Source organism: Podarcis pityusensis, assembly GCF_964106645.2.
Source record: "Podarcis pityusensis genome assembly, contig: HAP1_SCAFFOLD_188, whole genome shotgun sequence".
In the NCBI taxonomy this organism is placed as follows: Eukaryota; Metazoa; Chordata; class Lepidosauria; order Squamata; family Lacertidae; genus Podarcis; species Podarcis pityusensis.
In genome coordinates, this window is record NW_028293240.1 from 14,799 (window position 1) to 33,419 (window position 18,621).

The window sequence follows — 18,621 nt, forward strand, 5'->3', positions numbered from 1 at the left end:
GTTCCCTCACTGTGAGAAGCCAAGTTACAGGGAACCAGGCAGAGGGCCTTCTTGGTAGTGGCGCCCGCCCTGTGGAACGCCCTCCCACCAGATGTCCAAGAGAAAAATAACTACCAAACTTTTTGAAGACATCTGAAGGCAGCCCTGTTTGGGGAAGTTTTTAATGTTTTATTGTTATTCTGTTTTTAGTGTTCTGTTGGAAGCCGCCCAGAGTGGCTGGGGAAACTCAGCCAGATGGGCGGGGTATAAATAATAAATTATTACTATTATTATAAAGGGGCCTTCGCTTTGGGGGCATGAGAAAAAGGAAAACCTCAGAAATGTCCTCAATAAAAGGTTTTCTGAGGAATTCCTCCCACTCACCCACTTCCCTCTAGTTTCGACAGAGGCCTTCGCTGGGCTCTCTGGGAAGGCAGGGCAGGAGGCTAGCAGGGACTGACCATGTGGCTCAATGGCCACTGAGCAGTTCAGTCCGCTTCCCCACCCCTTGCGAAGTGATGACCTCAGCGCTAGGGAGAGGGAGAGGGAGAGAGCGCCAGTAGTGGGGTGGGGATCATGCCGACCCCCCCGATAAGATCTGCCTGCCAGGCCTCTCAGGCACTATCAGACTCCGGGTCTCCAAGGCCAGTGGTCAAGAGAGGTTGGGAGATAGGGACACCTGGGGCTCCACGTCACATGCTGGCTGGGGCTGAAGGGAGATGGGAGCCCAAAAAGAGATTAAGAGACACAAATCCCCCCATCCCTCTTCAAAGCCACATTCCACCATGTTTTTAGTTATGGAAGGTGTTATATCTGGGCTATGTTTTTAAACAGGTGTGGGGGACCCTGGCACTCCAGATCAGGAGAGCTGCTTTAAAGTCTCGTGCAAAAGCGTGAGGCAGAGCTGAATGGAAGTGTTTGCTTTCCAAATCCCACGAAAATGACACTGCACTGTTCTGAGTTTCGTTTTCTTTCCTGCCAAATTTCAAGGCAGGAGGAAGAGAGCCATTACTCATTTTTACTTTTTTATTTTTTTTGGCAACGGGACTTTTCTCGAATCGAGATAGCCTGTTGGTGGAACAGCCTGCAAAACTTTTGGCTGGCCATGTGGGCTGCTTCGAGTCACGAGTTGCTGAATTCTTTATCTGCTGGCTTGAATTATTGTTGTTTGGTGGATCCATTGTGCAAGCTGCAATGGCTGGCCACTGGTGCAAATGAGCGACTACCTGTGACTGTCTGGTTCACACGTGATGCTAAGCCAAGACAGGGCACAGGGAGGAGACTGTGACTGCTCTGCTCATCCTCTGATCTTGGTGGCTGAATCACTGCCACCAGCAAGGATGTGACCTGGATGAGGGTGCATGCGTGGTCTCATCCAGACAAGCCACAAGCTGTAATAAACCATGATCGAGGTTTGCTTAGTGTAATGAGCAAATTGTCTCTGTCTCCCTCTCCCTCTCTCCCTCTCTCGGGGGGGGGGGGGTGGCACGATCCTGATCACATTCCAAAGCAGCAGCCTAGAAACCTTAGTAGTTATCCTGAAAGTTTAATAAACCCCACTTTCCCTCCAAGGGAAGCTCAAGTCAGCCAGGCACTAATCCATACAATCAGTTTGTTAAAATGACGAACAGACAGCAGCAACAGAGCAAGACACAGGAAACAGCAGAAAACCAGGAGACGGGTTAGTTTGCAAAAGCATGGCTCCACCATTTTAAAAACTGTGTCACAATATTATTACTTTTTAAAAAATAATAATCTAAAGGTTTCTAACATCAGGCTCAGAGCACTGAGACACTTAAAGAACACAAAGCAAATTCGGAACGGGAGAAAAGGCAGGAGTTGACTCCGCAGAGTTGGCACTGATAATATGTTTAATCCTCTGGCGTCATGGAGGAAGACCCTGGGGATGAGGAAGCCCTTGTAGGCAGGAAAGCAGAGAGGAAGGCCATGAGGTGCCTTGGGCGGCAGGTGGCGGGCTCCCCAAAAAAGGGGGACGTGCAATTTAGGCCACCAGAGTGGAAGCGAGAGGGAATGGAGGTGCAGGCCCCTAGTGCGTTGCTGATTCAGTGGGCAATTTCTACGTGCCACTTTGGGAACATTTAACAGGGCCACAAGTGTCGTTATTTATTAATTACATTTGAATACCACCTTTTCCTCCAAGGAGCTCAAGGAGGGGTACATGGTTCCCCCCCTTTTCATCCTCTCAACCCTGTGAGATAGGTTTGGCTGAGAGGCAGTGGCTGGCCCAAAGTCACCCAGTGAGCTTCACTTGACTAAGTGGGGATTCAAGGGCAGGTTCCCCACATCGCAGCCTGAGACCCCTAACCCTTAAACTGGCTCCCTCACAAGCAACGGGGAGGAGAGCTCAGCCATGGGTCAAGTCTCAATGCATTTCCACTGTGTTCACTCGGTTGTTGTTTTTCAAAAATGAGAAACCAGTGGCACGTCTTGTAGGGACATGAGCAGGGTGACGCAACTTTTCTCGCATAGGAAAACAAAGCTCTATCTCTTGCCAAAAACACAGAAAGCAAAGTGGGCTGGGTGGGGGGTGGGGGGTGAGTTTTGACTGTGAACTCCCAGGTTCCAAGGCCATACAAAGCTCACAATAAGAAAAGCCAGCAAGAGTCACAGTCCGTGAGAGGAGGACATCAACAGATTTAAGGAAACCAGAATGGATGAGTCGGGGAAGAAGGACGCCTGGCAAATACTCCCCTGGCCAGTGAACCAGGGGCCAAAGCCCAGCCTGTTCAATGCCAGATATTGGGAAAGTAGAGGAAGAAACAGCCAGCTGCACATAGCCTTCTGGTCTCCTTGATGCAATTCTTTGATCATTTGTGTTGAACTGGGGTGGTGGTGGAGGAGATCACCTGGGGCAGCTCCTCTCATAAGCCTAAGGGAGAAGAGACAGAGGCATCAGCACAGCCAACAGCAGAACCCACACTGGGTCAGGGATCACAGGTCCTGGAGGCTGCAGGATCAGGGCCCTCCAACGCTCCCGATGCAACAGTGTATCTGGAATGGGGAGGAGGCGCCATCTTGCCCATCACCTCAGGTGGAAAGCCTCCCCAGCATCAACAGTCCTTCCAAATCCAACTCCCTTGCCACCTTCATACACTTAAAGCATTGTTAAAAAGGTAAAGGGACCCCTGACAGTTAAGTCCAGTCGCGGACGACTCTGGGGTTGCGGCGCTCATCTCACTTTATTGGCCAAGGGAGCCGGCGTACAGCTTCCGGGTCATGTGGCCAGCATGACTAAGCCGCTTCTGGCGAACAAGAGCAGCGCACGGAAACGCCATTTACCTTCCCGCCAGAGTGGTACCTATTTATCTACTTGCACTGGTGTGCTTTCGAACTGCTGGGTAGGCAGGAGCAGGGACTGAGCAACGGGAGCTCATCCCATTGTGGGGATTCGAACCACCGACCTTCTGATCGGCAAGCCCAAGAGGCTCAGTGGCTTAGACCACAGCGCCACCCGCGTCCCTAACCACGGTTACTTCCCCTTTAAAGTGTCATGGCTCCCCCCCAAAAGAATTCTGGGAGTGCATTCCATGAAGGGTGCTGAGGAGGCCTCAACTCCCCTCACAGGGCTGCAATTTCCCGGAGTGGTTTAAGAAGCAACCTGTCTTCACAGGGAACTCTGGGAATTGTAGCTTCATGAGGAGGAATACTGAGGCCTCCTTGCAACTCTCAGCACCCCAAACTACAGCTCCCAGAATTCTTTGGGGGCAGAATCCACGGCTGTTAAAAGCGGCATCGCTCCCAAGTGTGTGGGTGCGGATGTTGCCAAAGTCTGCCTCTGAACCGCTGCTTTGCCAGGCCCCTGGGGCTTGAGGGCTGCCTGCTGCTTATATAAACAAAATCCAAGTCGGGTACGTTGTGTGAGCTCCAGTTCGTCAGAATGGCTTCTTCTCGGCTGCTCGGGTGCCCAGCTGTGGAGACGAGGCACATGTTGCTATGCACAGCTTAGCAACAAACAAGATGTATTCAAAGCGGATAATGAAATTATCACAGGGAAACAATGGGCTGACACTCGAGGAGACGGGGGCTGAGGCGATTGCCTTCTTCACCAAGATGAAAAAGATGTGTTTCTTATTGTCTGTGCAAATATGTAGCAGCACCCCCCACCACTCCCCTACTTCCCAGGGGCCTCCCCTCCCCACATAATGGGGTGTAATGAATATTGACAGAAGATCATGTCTTCATAAAGCAGCCAGAAACTCATTAGAAGGTGCATGTCTGCGTTCAGAGGCAGGAACCTGTAGCCTCTTGTGCTGTGAATGGGTCCAGAAGCTCTCAAAGGGAGAGGGAGGGACTGCAGCCTTCCCAATGCAAACAAATTGTGTCCGTCTTGGTTTAATGATATCTCTTTCTTCACAACGCCATAGCAGATGCCCAGGAATCAAGCACAACTATCCGTAGGTTTAAAATAATACATTTTTTGCAAGGTAGCTGACAAGCAATTGGTTGCAAACCGGCCACAGATTTCGTTCTTCGCCTCTCCTAGCTCTGCTTAACTCTTTTTGTCTTACCCTGCTCCTGTTTCCCCCCCCTCCTTTCCTTTCCCCCCTTTTTATGTCTGCTCTTGGATGCCACCTCGGCAGCAAATAAATGGTGTAAATAAACCATAAACACAGCTAAGGTCAAAGCCTTCAGATGAAGAAAACTGATCACTGCTTCGCCTCTTCCATTATTCTCACTTATTGTATAGCCTGTGGGTGGTTGGCCAGGAGTGTGCGTGATTAAAATAAGTTCTTTCAAAATTGTTTTTACTTTGAAAATTATGCCATTCTTTTCCACGAGAAAACGGTGCTTATTCTCAGGTAAATATGCCCAGTGTCAGGGAAGAAGCAGCAAAATCCCCTTTTGTTCCTGCAGTCGTGATGGTACAGGGACTTCAGGGGGTTTAAAAGGCAAAGGGGCCCAGGTGGGAAATATTCCTTTTCTTTCTAAATCAGGGTTGGCAAAGCGGCTTACTTGCTTGGTTCCTAGCTCCATCTCAGGGATATTGAAGCAGTGGTCAAGCAGTGGTCAGTGGCCTCAGTTGGTGGGAAGGGGGCAACTGGTGGTCTTGACAGAAAGGGAGCCCTTGAGTCCAGGGTTATCCAGCTACAACATACCACAGCTTGTTAGACGTGGTTTATCTGTCTAAGTTAAAGCTATGGTTTTCCCAGTAGTGATGTATGGAAGTGAGAGCTGGACCATAAAGAAGGCTGATCGCCGAAGAATCGATGCTTTTGAATTCTGGTGCTGGAGGAGACTCTTGAGAGTCCCATGGACTGCAAGAAGAAGATCAAACGTATCCATTCTGAAGGAAATCAGCCCTGAGTGCTCACTGGAAGGACAGATCCTGAAGCTGAGGCTCCAAGACTTTGGCCACCTCATGAGAAGAGAAGACTCCCTGGAAAAGACCCTGATGTTGGGAAAGATTGAGGGCACAGGGAGAAGGGGACGACAGAGGACGAGATGGTTGGACAGTGTTCTCGAAGCTACCAGCATGAGTCTGACCAAACTGCGGGAGGCAGTGGAAGACAGGAGGGCCTGGCGTGCTCTGGTCCAGGGGGTCATGAAGAGTCGGACACGACTAAACGACTAAACAACAACAACATCTGTCTATTTCAGGCTTTACCTGCCTGGTGCTGCCTGGAGGGACACAATGGAAATTGTAGACCAAAACATCTGGGGGGCAAAAGGCTGGCAAGTTCAGTCTCTGCCCACCTAGACAGATGGCCAGATGAAGCTGAAGAACAGCCCAGCCTCCTGTTCCTACAGTGGCCAGCCAGATGCCTGTGGGAAACCAGAAAGCAGGATTCGAGCACCAGAGCCCTCTCACTTCCTGCAGCTCCAGCTTCAGGAAGAACCTTCTGATTCCTGCATTGCAGGCGGTTGGACTAGATGACCCTTGGGGTCCCTTACAGCCCTATGATTCTGATGGTAAGAGGTGTTAGACAGCAGAACGGACTCCCTTGGAAGGGGGTGGACTCTCCTTCACTGGAGGTTTTAAAGAAGAGGTTGGATGGCCACCTGCCAGAGTTGCAATTCCTGCCTTGCAGCGGGTTGGACTAGATGACCCCGGGGTCCCTTCCAGCTCTGCCATTGTGTGATTCTAAGAAGCCTTTCTACTTCCAATTGTGGAGGCAGAGCATAGTCACCACGTCAGGTGGCCATCAGAGCCCACCTAGCAGTTCAAAAGCACATCAAAGTGCAAGTAGATAAATAGGTACCGCTCTGGTGGGAAGGTAAACGGCGTTTCCGTGCGCTGCTCTGGTTCGCCAGAAGCGGCTTAGTCATGCTGGCCACATGACCCAGAAGTGTACGCCGGGTCCCTCGGCCAGTAAAGCGAGATGAGCGCCACAACCCCAGAGCCGGCCACGACTGGACCTAGTGGTCAGGGGTCCCTTTACTTTTACCTTTTACCATGAAGTTTACATAGGAACGTAAGACAGCCTGCTAGGTGAGGCCAGTGGCCCATGGAGTTCAGCATCCTTTTCCTGCAGTGGCTAAATAAGACACATAATCTGAACTGCAGAGGCAGGAAAGAGCCTTTGTTAGCATGGAGTCCACCCAAAGCATCATATTCATATATTGGACTTGACCTGATGACTTAACCTAAAGGCTTTCAGGATTGTGGTGGTGGTTGTTGTTGTGATCAGAACCCCAAGATCCGCCCACCAGAGCCTGATGTGAAGGGCATACATTTAGGACTAAAAACCCAGGAATCTCTTTTGAGTGACAGGAGCACAGGAAGCAGCCTTATACCAAATCAGGGTCAAGGTCAAGGACCCCTGGATGGTTAAGTCCAGTCAAAGGCGACTCTGGGGTTGTAGCACTCATCTCGCTTTCAGGTCGAAGGAGCCGGCGTTTGTCCACAGACAGCTTTCCGGGTCATGTGGCCAGCAGGACTAAACTGCTTCTGGCACACGGAGGACATGACAGAAGCCAGAGTGCACGGAAACGCCATTTACCTTCTCACCGCAGTGGTACCTATTTATCTACTTGCACTGGCGTGCTTTTGAACTGCTAGGTTGGCAGGAGCAGGGACAGAGCAATAGGATGAACCAAGTCAGATCACTGGTCCATCGAACTCAGTATTGTCTGCACAGACTGGCAGAAGCTCTCCAGGGTTTCAGGAGTCCCTCCCAGCCCTACCTGTAGAAGTCATTGGGGATTGCACCTGTGATCTTCTACATGCCAAGCAGGTGTTCCACTATTGAGCTACAATCCCAACCTCACAGTCCTTTCACATTATTGGTTCCTCCGAAATTTCTTCATTTGAGAAGTATAATAATTGAAGGCAGGGGAAAGATTTTTTGTTGCTGATAGGTAAAGGTAAAGGGACCCCTGACCATTAGGTCTAGTCGTGGCCAACTCTGGGGTTGCGGTGCTCATCTCGCTTTTCTGGCCGAGGGAGCCGGCGTACAGCTTCCGGGTCATGTGGCCAGCATGACTAAGCCGCTTCTGGCGAACCAGAGCAGTGCACGGAAACGCCGTTTACCTTCCCGCCAGAGCGGTACCTATTTATCTACTTGCACTTTGACGTGCTTTCGAACTGCTAGGTTGGCAGGAGCAGGGACCGAGCAACGGGAGCTCACCCCGTCGCGGGGATTCGAACCGCCAACCTTCTGATCAGCAAGTCCTTGTTGCTGATATGGCTCAGCAAATGAGAGTTGGACATCTTTGCAAAATCAGCCAGAGTTCCAGATCTAACTCTTGCCTGACCTTAATTTCATGGGTATCCTTTTGGCTGACTAGATGCTTTGCCACGTATTTTAAACAGGATTGTTTAGGCAGAAAGGGTTGGGTGGAAGAGGTAGAGAGAGAGAAAGGGGCAGAAATGAACGGGCAAAGACTTTGTGCTTCACAAGAGTGTGTACAAACACACATGTGGGGGTTGCACACCCACAAGCAAGCCCCCAACAAAATATTTGAACAAGGGCCCTCATCTCAAGATGTCTAGGTTTTGTTCAGACCTACAACTAAAGAAAATAAGTCCCTATTTAGTGAGCTTAAAACAATTTGCAGGGAAATAGGGGCTTTGTTGATGCAGGGTCAGCGACCTCTGAGTGCTCACAGCACCTGTGGCTCCCTCTCCTCTCGCTCCCGCTGGGTTCGTTGTTTTATTTCCCCCCAGGGCTTTTTGGGGGGGGTTACTCAAGGGTACTCAGTACCGGCACCTTCCCCCAACCCCGTTAAAAGTGCAGCACTTACTGTAACAACTTCATGGTGAGTGCCAGCAACATTTTTCTAAAACAAAACACAAAGAAAAAAGCGCCACCATTGATTTCCCCCCATGTGAGCAACTGGGGGGTTTGGTGCTACGCTGCTCAGCCCACTGTCCAGGAACCAAGCCTCACTTCAGGTTTGTACATCCCCCCCCCAAGTGAGATGAACCGCACAGGCACTTGGAACTATTTGGCACAGCTGCTCGTCTCGTGTGTTTTGAGAAAATTGTGAAATTTGTGCAACCCTTCTGCAGGGCTGGGTCAGCTCAGGTTGATTGAGAGAAGTGAGGTTACAGGGAACCAGGCAGAAGGCCTTCTCGTTGTAGCGCCTGCCCTGTGGAACGCCCTCTCATCAGACGTCAAGGAAATAAGCAGCTATCTTATTTTTTGTTTTTTATTTTTAAAGGTAAAGGGACACCTGACCATTAGGTCTAGTCACGGATAACTTGGGGGTTGCGGCACTCATCTTGCTTTATTGGCCGAGGGAGCCGGCGTACAGCTTCTGGGTCATATGGCCAGCATGACTAAGCCGCTTCTGACGAACCAGAGCAGTGCACGGAAACGCCGTTTAGCTTCCCGCTGGAGCGGTACCTATTTATCTACTTACACTTGGATGTGCTTTCAAACTGCTAGGTTGGCAGGAGCAGGGACCGAACATAGGAACTCACCCCGTCGCTGGGATTCAAACTGCCGACCTTCTGATCGGCAAGCCCTAGGCTCTGTGGTTTAACCCATAGCGCCACCCACGTCCCTTAGCTATCGTATCTTTAAAAGACATCTAAAGGCAGCCCTGTTTAGGGAAGTTTTTAATATTTAATGCTGTATTGTATTTAACACTCGATTGGGAGCTGCCCAGAGTGGCTGGGGAAACTCAGCCAGATGGGCAGGGTATAAACAATAAATTATTATTATTATTATTATTATTATTAGCCTGAACCCATCCTATACAGAGCTTTTAGAAATCAAGGCAACGTCCCTCTCACCAGCAAGGATTCTGCACCCACCTCAGTCTGTTTGCCAGCACAATGAGCAAGTGCAAATGTCTAAGACTGGGAGGAATACTAAACAAAGACTTTTAAAGCAGAAACAAAAAAGGGTGGTGGCTTCCCCCACTCCCATCATCAAAGAAAGTGAAAATCAGGTGACACAGAACGCTCAGGTAAGGCCAGGAAAAGAGCAGATGGGAAAAGCATTACCTGATGATTTGAATGCAGTCAGTTGAACAGCCTGAGAGAGAAAGAGGGAGAGAGAGAGAGGGAGAACAAATCAACAGGTAGATAAATGGTTGCAAGACTCAGCAGCCACCCACCCAGCTTCCTCTGGTGTCGTAAGACCAATGCAAAAGTGCTTTGCAAACATGAAGCAAGCTAAGTCAGTCTACCTGGTAGCCATCTGATCTCGCTCTACTGACGGAATTACTGTTTGATTCCCTGCACTGCACAGCCTGTGAGGCTGAAATCAGCACAAGAGGCGTGGGACTCTTCTCAGGGGTTGTTTGTTGAGCATCCACACAGACTTGCTTTCACAAAACCTGCATGGGAGGTCACGTGCAATGTCTGGTCTGTTTTTTAGCGTTCCTTCCTATTTGTTTTACGGCAAGGTTATACAGTGGTACCTCGGGTTACAGACGCTTCAGGTTACAGACTCCACTAACCCAGAAATAGTGCTTCAGGTTAAGAACTTTGCTTCAGGATGAGAACAGAAATCGTGTGGCGGCAGCAGGAGGCCCCATTAGCTAAAGTGGTGCTTCAGGTTAAGAACAGTTCAGGTTAAGAACGGACCTCCAGAACGAAGGTACCAGAGGTACCACTGTGCAGCAGTAAGAATGTGAGAACGCAAGAAGAGCCTCTGATGGATCAGGCCAAAGGGGCTCATCCAGCCAGGCCTCCTGTTCTTACAGTGGCCAAACAGATGCCCATTATGGAAAAGCAGGACCCGAGCACCAGGGTTTCCAGAAACAGGCATTCAGAAGCGTCACTGCCTCTGACCCGGAGGCAGAACATAGCCATCATTCATCCATATCTGTTCGCACAGAGGTTTATGTATCTTCTCATCCATCAGATACTACCCCCCACTTTTTAGTGCATTCCCTATCAGCTGCCCTAACCACAGTGGTTAGTCTGTTGGGCCAGGACCTGGGAGACCAGGGTTCAAGTCCCCACATTGGGCCATGAAGCTCCCTGGGTGGGACTTCAGGCCAGTCACTGCCTCTCTCAGCCTAACCTCCCTTGCAGGGAGATTCTTGCAGGGGTTGAACGAGGAGAAGCCGCCTCAAGCTCCGAGGAGAAAAAGGCGTGATATAAATGCAAGTAAGTAAGTAAGTAAGTAAGTAAGTAAGCCTTCATTTCAAATGCTCCATACATCTAATGTTTATTGGATGGATTTCCCCCCAAACTGATTTTTGAATTCTGAATTTATTGTTATTCACGTTTTATACTGTATTTTATGCTGTTTTTTGTTGCATCAATTCAGTGTTTTAAATTTGTTGTTAGCCGCCCTGAGCCCGGTTTTTGAACCGGGAAGGGCGGGGTATAAATAAAATTTTATTATTATTATTTATTATACTGAGAATCTGAGGTTTTACATAACAAGGACTAGAAACCTCCTGTTGTTTCTAAGTAGGTCGTCTTGGAAGTGTGTGAGCTGGGGGTTTCCTTTCGACCCGGAGATCGGGGGACTATGCTACACTGCACAGTTCCTGACTTTCATCTCAGAAGGCTGCAAACTGTGAATTAACATTCTTTTCCCTTTTCCCTAATAAAACAGGCAGGTTTCTTGCCATTAAGGCTGGCATACTCAGGGACTGCGTGTGAGCCACACTGGCAAGGCAAAGGGTTTCCCTGCCCTATGGCAGTAAGGGGGCTTGGCTCCCCAGGCCCTTCCTAGCCCTGAATTTTGATAACAGGGAGCTGAAACAAGCACAGTGCCTGCAGGCGATGTCAAAACCCAGCTCTTCCTTCTGCAGATGCTGCTTGGAGCCTGGTTGGTCCCTCTTTGGCACAACAGAAAAGATCTAGGACAGAAAAAAGGAAGTCTTTCATAATGTTGTTGTTGAGTCGTTTAGTCGTGTCTGACTCTTCGTGACCCCCTGGACCAGAGCACGCCAGGCACTCCTGTCTTCCACTGCCTCCCGCAGTTTGGTCAAACTCATGCTGGTAGCTTCGAGAACACTGTCCCACCATCTCGTCCTCTGTCGTCCCCTTCTCCTTGTGCCCTCCATCTTTCCCAACATCAGGGTCTTTTCCAGGGAGTCTTCTATGTAGTGCGTAGTTAAACCGTGGAACTCCCTCCCACAGGAGGCAGTGATGGCTGCCAAGTTGGACAGCTTTGAAAAGGGTTGGATGAATTCATGGAAGAGAAGAGGGCTATCAATGGCTCTGCCTGCCTCCACAGTCAGAGGCAGCAGGACTCCTGAATCCCAGTTGCTGGAGAGATATGGCTCGTGTTCTGGTTTCCTATTCAGGCACCTGCTTGGCCACTGTGAGAACTGGGTGCTGGATTCGATGGTCACTGGCCTGATCCAGCAACCTCGGGTTAAGAACTTTATTCGTTCTGGAGGTCTGTTCTTAACCTGAAACTGTTCTTAACCTGATGTACCACTTTAGCTGCTGGACCATAAAGAAGGCTGATCGTCGAAGAATGGATGCTTTTGAATTATGGTGCTGGAGGAGACTCTTGAGAGTCCCATGGACTGCAAGAAGATCAGACTGAAGGAAATCAGCCCTGAGTGCTCACTGGAAGGACAGATCCTGAAGCTGAGGCTCCAAGACTTTGGCCACCTCATGAGAAGAGAAGACTCCCTGGAAAAGACCCTCATGTTAGCAAAGATGGAGGGCACAAGGAGAAGGGGATGACAGAGGACCAGATGGTTGGATAGTGTTCTGGAAGCTACCAGCATGAGTTTGACCAAACTGCGGGAGGCAGTGGAAGACAGGAGTGCCTGGTGTGCTCTGGTCCAGGGGGTCACGAAGAGGCTTACACGACTCAACGACTAAACAACACCACCACCACTTTAGCTAGTGGGGCCTCCCGCTGCTGTTGCGCGATTTCTGTTCTCATCCTGAAGCAAAGTTCTTAACCCGAGCTACTATTTCTGGGTTAGCGGAGTCTGTAACCTGAAGCGTCTGTAACCCGAGGTACCACTGTTTTTAAGATTTTATTACGCATGTCAATAAGGAAGCACATGGTCACCTCCACCTGCTTATCTGTGGATTTCATTGATTCAGTCATCTATATTATCCTGCTCATGACAGTAACGGGTTTTATTTTAATTCTATGTTTATACTCAGTCTTCTATTTTTTAATTATGTGTTTCTCTTCTTGTTGTTTCTCCGTGATGTAAAGCAACAACGAAATTAATCAACATTCTAAGCCCTGTGTGCAGCTGATCGTATCTTTGCTTCTGGGACTAACAGATGGGAATCAGCAGCGACCGACCTTGGCATTTCAGAAATCTGCGCAAATTGCAAAATTAATCCCCCTTGCCTGAGCCAAAGGCTGAGTTCCTAGGAGCTCAGGCAATGGCGTGGTCCCTCTTGCCCAACACCCGGGGTCAATGGGGAGAAGCTGATGGGGTTCCATTTCAGCCGCTGATCGGCTTGGCCAATCAGGGCAGCAAAATGAGCCCAGGGTTCATCCTTGCCAGAAGATTCCCCAGCCTGTTTTTCAGATGGTTTAGTAAACAAAAACAAAACAAGGTGGGGAGGATGAGCACTGTTTATTTGGCTGAGAGGCAACTAGTGCCCTTGGGAGTTGAATAGTTAGTACTTGGCATAATCCAGTTTGATAGCAGGGGACAAACAGGGCCAAAAAAAAGTAATCAACTTTGAAAACCTATTTCTGACTTTTCAGAGTCCTTCATTCAGACCGTCAGCTTGGAGGCTGCCGCTGTGAGCAGAAAGCTTGATGGAACAATGAGCGAGTTGCCCTCCTTGCATGGAGTCAACCCTGTCTCTAGCAACGCATGGCAATCTTTCCGCAACACGCCTGCTTGCTTTAGGGGCAGCTCAGTAGCCGTGACCCTTTTAGGTGGGCTTGTTGTTTTGGTCGCCCAGGCTCTCGGGAGAGAAGGGTGCCTTTTTAAAAAGCCCCCCGTGTTCCTACACTCCAGTGCCTTTGGCACAGCTCTAAAACGAATTGTTGCTCCCTGCCTGCGAAGGCAAGATGATAAAGGTGGGACTCTGGAAGGAGGAGGGGAAAGTCCACCTCTCAGGAACCATGGGAGGAAAACAAGGCGGTTAAAGGGGGCTAGGGCACCTAATCAGCGCCAGCAGATACTGAGGACATGCCACAAAGTGGGGGAGACAGCAGGCAGCTATATTTGGCTCCGGTTTAACACTGCATTGGAAAAGGGGGGGGGCAAAGTTCTCCTCCCCCTACCGCCTCTATCACTTGCAGAGAAAAGAAATTGCATTCCAAAATCATCAAAGCAGAGAAAATATATTTAGGGGAAACTCTCACGGGTGGGGCAGAGAACATAAGAATGTAATAAGAGCCTTAACAGATCAGCACCCTGTTCCCACAGCGGCCAAGCTGCTGTGAGAAACCCGACAGCAGGACTGGCGCACCAGAGCCCTCTTCCGTCCCGGTGTTTCCAGAAACTGGCATTCGGAAGCGCTGCCGCTCCAACTGTGGAGCCGTCCTGGCTAGGAGCCATCCGTAGGCACTCCCCCCCCCCACCATGCACTTGCCTAACCCTCTGTCAAAGCCATCCCAGTTGGTTGCCACTGCTGCTTCCAGTGGGAGGGAGTCCCACTGGCTTTTACCTTACTTCACTTCAGGGCAAGGGCTATTGCTCAATGGCAGAAAGCCCATGAAAAGTTCCAGTTTCAATACTTGGCAACTCCATGATGCAGGCGGGGGGGGGGGGACTGAAACCCCGGAGAGCTATGCTGAGTCAGGTGGCCCCATGGTCTGGTTCTGACTGGGGACCTAGTTTTATGGGACAGGTCATACCTTAGCGGTGGAGCACCTGTTTCTAAGGCAAAAGGTCCTGGGTCCAGTCCAGGAAGGGCCTGGCAAAGCCCCAGGTGACACACTGAGAAGCTGTTGCCCGTCCGTGTAGACAGTACTGAGTCGGGTGAACCAAGGGTCTGACTCTGTGCAAAGCATCTTCCTCTGTTCCTACTTTTGAGGCAGCCAGCGGGCGCTTGTCTTTTTTTGCTCATTCTACAGAGCCATCTCATCTTAGCTGTCAACTTACAGATTTGAAAATAAGGGACCAGCAGCCTCGAAAATAAGGGATCAGCAGCCAAAATAAGGGATTTTCGGGGAACAGGGATGTTCAACTTCTGAGCCCCTCCGAGCCAAAGGCAGAAAGCCCAGCCAGCAGCCAAATGAAGCCTCATCAATAAGGGACAGAAGCGGGACATGGCGCTGGGATAAGGGTCTGTCCCGCCAAATAAGGGACACTTGACAGCTATGCATCTCATCGGTCATTCTGAGTTCTCAATGGGGAAGGAAGGCACCATCATGAGATAGCTCCTTCCATGGGGTGGGGGTCCAGATCAGTGCAGAAGAAACATTTCCTTCGGGGGACACACACACACACACACACACACACACCACCCTTGGCCACTTCACAACAATAAGGTAAGTTTCAAATTCTGCACCCACTGGAATCCTAAAGACATTCTTAAGAGCTCTGAGAACAAAGTGGAATCAGAATTTGGGAGGGATCCCAAGGGGGACCAGTCCAGTCCCCGGCAGCGCAGGTAGGAAAACAGAAGCCTCTTTCACAGGGGGAGGAAACTTTGGAGAAGCTGAAGGACTAAATCTCAGCCCAGCAGTGGCTCAAGCGCCACTTGGAATGCGCGACCAGCCCTCATGGCTTCTTCTAACCAACAGGTGGAGCTCTGCTCCTTAAAGAGAAGGGAGGGAGGAAGAGGCTGCAGCTGCAGGTGGTCCCAGGTTCAACATCCCCCCCCGCACCTCCAGGTACATCTGCGTCAAGGCCTCCTATCAGAGGAGGGGGAGGCAGGTGGACGAAGGGTGCGGCCTGGAACAAAGCAGCTTCCAGTGCAACACAATGGTTAGTGCTGGACTATGGACTGGGAGGCCAGGATTCCAGCCTCTCTCCTGGCCATCAAGAAGCTCACTGGGCGAGACCTTGTGAGGGGCAGTCGCTGCCTTCCAGCCTAGCCTACATTGCAGGGCTGTTGCTGTGTGAATAACTTAGGGAGTCAAGGAGAACCATGTGACCACCTTGGAGCTCCTCAGAAGAGAAGGCGGCATATAAGCGCAATAAGCAAGTAAATAAATAAATAAATCAAATAATCTGGGTAGGTGGGGATGAGCTACATACCGGCCTCTCTGGAGACATAATTGATGCAAGTCCCGCTGGGATTTTGGCGCTGAAGTTCCCTGTGCGAGGGAGAAAGGAGGATCAGCCGGGATGCAAAAACAAAACAAAACAAAAATAGTCAAAGATGCTAATTTCATTGCAGGTGGAACAAGCGCCACCTTTGTACCCTTGCCGCTGCTGTTCTTCGTTGCAGAGTCCTTCTCCGAGGAGGGGGAGGCTGTATTCTCTGGGGTGGAGGGGCTGAACTTGCCCACCTCCCAGGATGTGTTCCTAGGGCTTGACAGATAGTTGATGGGGTGGGAACAGTTCTGAAATGACACAAAGCAGTTGTACAGCATCCGCACCCCCAGACAGGCGGCTCCCAGCCCCCCAAGGCCACGCTCCGCCCTCTGCAGTTGGAGGCAGCAAGGCACCCGAATGCCACGGAGGGGGGGGCGGAGAGCAGTGCTGGATTTAGGGTGGTACAGGGGACACAAAATCAAGAAGATCCGCTTGCGCAGGGGCCATGCTAATCTTCTCTGTATCGTTTTCTATGCCAAGCCTCACTAAGAACTTAAATTGGTTTTTTTAAAAAGAGTACAGGCCAACTTCTATTTATAATTAGGCATTTAACTGCACAGCTTTACTTAAGACTTGAAAGATTTGATAAAGATGGAAGAGGAGGCAAGATGGCTTTCGCTAATATGACACAGCATGAAAAAATATATTCCTCCCTTTCACTGAGGCAAGCAGGAGTTATGCGCTGACTGATTTTGCAATGATTTGAGATAACAGCTTGGAACAATATACAGTGCAGTTGTTTGCAGAAGTTTTTTATATTCATTAGGGTGGTGCAGGGGACACAAAATCAAGAAGATCCATAACTGAGAAGATCTGCTTTGGGGCACCAAATGTTGGCCTTGCACAGGGCGCCATATTACAAAAGATTGCCAAAGGCTGTCCCTGGGGAGAGTTGCTCTTGCGCTCGACTCCCATTTGTGGGTTTTCCTTGGGGGCACCTGGCTGGGAACTGTGATAACAGGACTCTGGAATAGATGGGCCTCCTTTGGCCTGACCCAGAGCAGCCTCTTCTGGTGCTCTTTATGTCTGGAGAAGAAACAGTCAGCCAGAAACAGCCATCACCCAACCAACTTTATATACCGTATTTTTTGCTCTATAAGACTCACTTTTTCCCTCCTAAAAAGTATGGGGAAATGTGTGGGCGTTTTATGGAGCGAATGCAGGCTGCGCAGCTATCCCAGAAGCCAGAACAGCAAGAGGGATTGCTGCTTTCGCTGCACAGCGATCCCTCTTGTTGTTCTGGCTTCTGAGATTCAGAATATTTTTTTTCTTGTTTTCCTCCTCCAAAAACTAGGTGCATCTTGTGGTCTGGTGCGTCTTATGGAGTGAAAAATACGGTATTTCCCCCCATATAACCCACATAAGAAAACAGAACTTAAAGAGACAAACACATAAAAGCTAAACTGAACTGAACCAAGGCTGGCACGGGATGTTAGGTTCACAAGAAGAAACGGCAAAGGTGGTTGTGTGGATACTTGCGAGGAGACGCAGAAGGAACGCCGTTGTAAGATATGAGAGAGCCAGGGGGGCTTAAAACGCATCTGGAAACATAAATCTATAGCTCAAACCATCAAAGGCGCAAGGAACACTGAGAATAAAAGGCACTATATTACATCAGGAAAATCTTTTCAACCAGTTAGATGTTACCTTTCCAAGATTTCTCAAGAGGCTAGTGGAGGACACAAATGCAATTTTTCCACCTTTTTATGCATTTAACAGAATCCTGCCACATTGAGACAAAAGAGGTCACAATTGTTTTTCCTTTTCTTTTAATTTTAAAAAAGGGGGTGTACCAGGGATGTTTTTCATTCGTTGCAATCAAATTCTATATATTTTGCACAAACATTTTCCACCTTTCAGCAACCAACAGGAATGCAGCAATAAAAGGGTAATTTAATAAATATTTTGTTTTTAATTTTTCCCTCTCTTTCCAAAAAAAAAAAGGGGGGGGGGATTTCCTTCAAAAAATTAAAATATTCTCCTTTAGGGTCTTATTTTGTGCTAACTTTAATGGCTGCAGGGCAGTGGCCGGCATAAGGGGTGTCCTGAATAAGAAAGAGCAGATTTGTTCTCTATTTTGTTCTAGAGGGCAGAACTAGAATCACCGTTCTGGAAGCCCACAAGGTCTCTAGCACTGGCTGACTCATATGCAGTGGTTTTTAGGGGGAGTTGGAGGGGAGAGGGGTCAGGCAGGGGGAGACCCCAGCTCCAGACCACAAACCTACTGTGAAAGAGAGAGCCTTTTTCTTCTCCTTCATCCGCTGGATGGCATTTCGCACCTGCAAATTAAGCACAGGTATGAAACTGGCCCCTTCCAGCCCACAGAATGAACACACAACAAGATGCCTCAGGCACTAACGGCACTTTTTAAACAACAACAACAACAACCACAACCACACCCCCTGTGCATTTATCTGTATTTGTTGTGGGGTAAGCAGTTACCGGCATTGCAGTGCCAAGGGAAATTCTTCCTGCCTTTATGATGATGATTATTTAACTAAATTTATTACCACTTTTTGCCATAGCAACTCAGTGCGACTTACAGAAACAAAACACATACATTAAATCTGGGGCAGTGGGGGTGAGGGTGTTCAAAGGTCCCACCCACTCTAAATGGCTGTAAGGTAAAGGGATCCCTGACCATAGGAAAGGAATTGAAAATAAAACTGCAAATATCCTAATGCTGTTACACAAATCTGTGGTGCATCCTCCACAGTACTGTGTAGAGTAAAGGTAAAGGTAAAAGGTAAAGGAACCCCTGACCATTAGGTCCAGTCGTGGCCGACTCTGGGGTTGCTGCGCTCATCTCGCTTTATTGGCTGAGGGAGCCGGTGTACAGCTTCCTGGTCATGTGGCCAGCAGGACTAAGCCGCTTCTGGTGAACCAGAGCAGCGAACGGAAACACCATTTACCTTCCCGCTGGAGCGGTACCTATTTATCTACTTGAACTGGTGTGCCTTCGAACTGCTAGGTTGGCAGGAGCAGGGACCGAGCAAAGGGAGCTCACCCTGTCACAGGGATTCGAACCGCCGACCTTCTGATCGGCAAGTCCTAGGCTCT

General features: G+C 49.5%; 1 protein-coding gene across 5 annotated transcripts in view; it reads right to left on the minus strand.

The window, feature by feature from the left end:
* Positions 1–1,531: 1,531 nt before the first annotated feature.
* The window catches only part of ADGRD2 (adhesion G protein-coupled receptor D2), a 63,660-nt gene continuing 46,570 nt past the window's right edge, over positions 1,532–18,621 (minus strand). Inside the window, exons 20-25 of one of the 5 annotated variants that reach the window (XM_081024533.1) lie at positions 17,787–17,840; positions 15,668–15,809; positions 15,502–15,560; positions 9,395–9,425; positions 8,185–8,220; positions 2,748–2,869 (exon numbers count right to left, since the gene is read on the minus strand). In XM_081024533.1, the coding sequence (XP_080880659.1) occupies positions 8,195–8,220; positions 9,395–9,425; positions 15,502–15,560; positions 15,668–15,809; positions 17,787–17,840 (312 nt within the window). In that variant the 3' untranslated portion in view covers positions 2,748–2,869; positions 8,185–8,194. Of the gene's footprint in view, positions 2,870–8,184; positions 8,221–9,394; positions 9,426–15,501; positions 15,561–15,659; positions 15,810–17,786; positions 17,841–18,621 lie in introns of those variants that run through there. The other 4 variants (XM_081024534.1, XM_081024532.1, XM_081024535.1 and 1 more) reach the window with 4 other exon arrangements.